The sequence below is a fragment of the Hydra viridissima genome, unplaced genomic scaffold (genome assembly GCF_058129835.1).
Source record: "Hydra viridissima isolate aposymbiotic clone 2 unplaced genomic scaffold, HvirCarnegie_v1 scaffold_11, whole genome shotgun sequence".
Classification (NCBI taxonomy): Eukaryota; Metazoa; Cnidaria; class Hydrozoa; order Anthoathecata; family Hydridae; genus Hydra; species Hydra viridissima.
In genome coordinates this window covers 13,266,549-13,267,500 of record NW_028324310.1, presented here as the reverse complement: position 1 = coordinate 13,267,500, position 952 = coordinate 13,266,549, and the positions used below count along the sequence as shown (strand labels likewise).

The 952-nt window shown below is 27.0% G+C and overlaps 1 protein-coding gene across 1 annotated transcript in view; it reads right to left on the bottom strand.

Annotated features, from left to right (window-relative positions):
• LOC149882284 (histone-lysine N-methyltransferase SETMAR-like) overlaps positions 1-54 on the bottom strand; it is an 894-nt gene extending 840 nt beyond the window's left edge. The window contains exon 1 of the mRNA XM_090065923.1: positions 1-54. This exon is cut by the window's left edge and continues 840 nt beyond it. Coding sequence (XP_089922049.1) covers positions 1-54 — 54 coding nt within the window.
• Between the last annotated feature and the right edge of the window lie 898 nt (positions 55-952).

The window sequence follows — 952 nt, the reverse complement described above, 5'->3', positions numbered from 1 at the left end:
AACTCCAAGTAGAGCACGGGTTTTAATATATGCTCGATATTCAAATTTATCCATTTTTAAATTTTTTCTTCAAAACGTATATAGTAAAATTTAAATAACTTTTTTAATAAACATTCAAAATACTTCAACAAGTACTTAAAATGTTCATAATTAAACGCAGTTTAAAATGATATATAAATATTTAATTATTTCCTGTCTCATTGTATCTTTATAGATGAAGTTCTATGAACTTTCCTAACGACCTAAGTATTATTGTTTATATTTTTGCAAGTGAAGATTCAAGATTCGCTTGATGCAAGAGAAGTTCATAAAACTATCTGCCTAATAAACTTTTATATTACATGTACTATATACAACTTATTTAAGTTATGCAAGTTTGATGAAGAGCCATTTTCCCTGATTTCTCCCTGATTTTTCTAAAATTCAACCTAATTTCCTTGATAATCCTAGATTTTTTCCAGATATCTGATTTCCCTGACTTTTCCCTGATTTCCCCTGATCTGGCAGACACCCTGTATGTATGTGTGTGTGTGTGTGTGTGTGTGTGTGTGTGTGTGTGTATATATATACATACATACATACATACATACATACATACATACATACATACATACATACATACATACATACATACATACATACATACATACATACATACATACATACATACATACATACATACATACATACATACATACATACATACATACATACATACATACATACATACATACATACATACATACATACATACATACATACATACATACATACATACACACATATACATACAGAAATACACACATAAACATACTACTATACACGCACATATACATTTTAGCTGTATTTTAACTTTTAATAATAGTTAAAATAGAGCTAAAATGTCTAATATAAATACAAAAATGGTGTCATCATAAAAATAAATTAAAAACTCAACCAATGTCAAAAATTA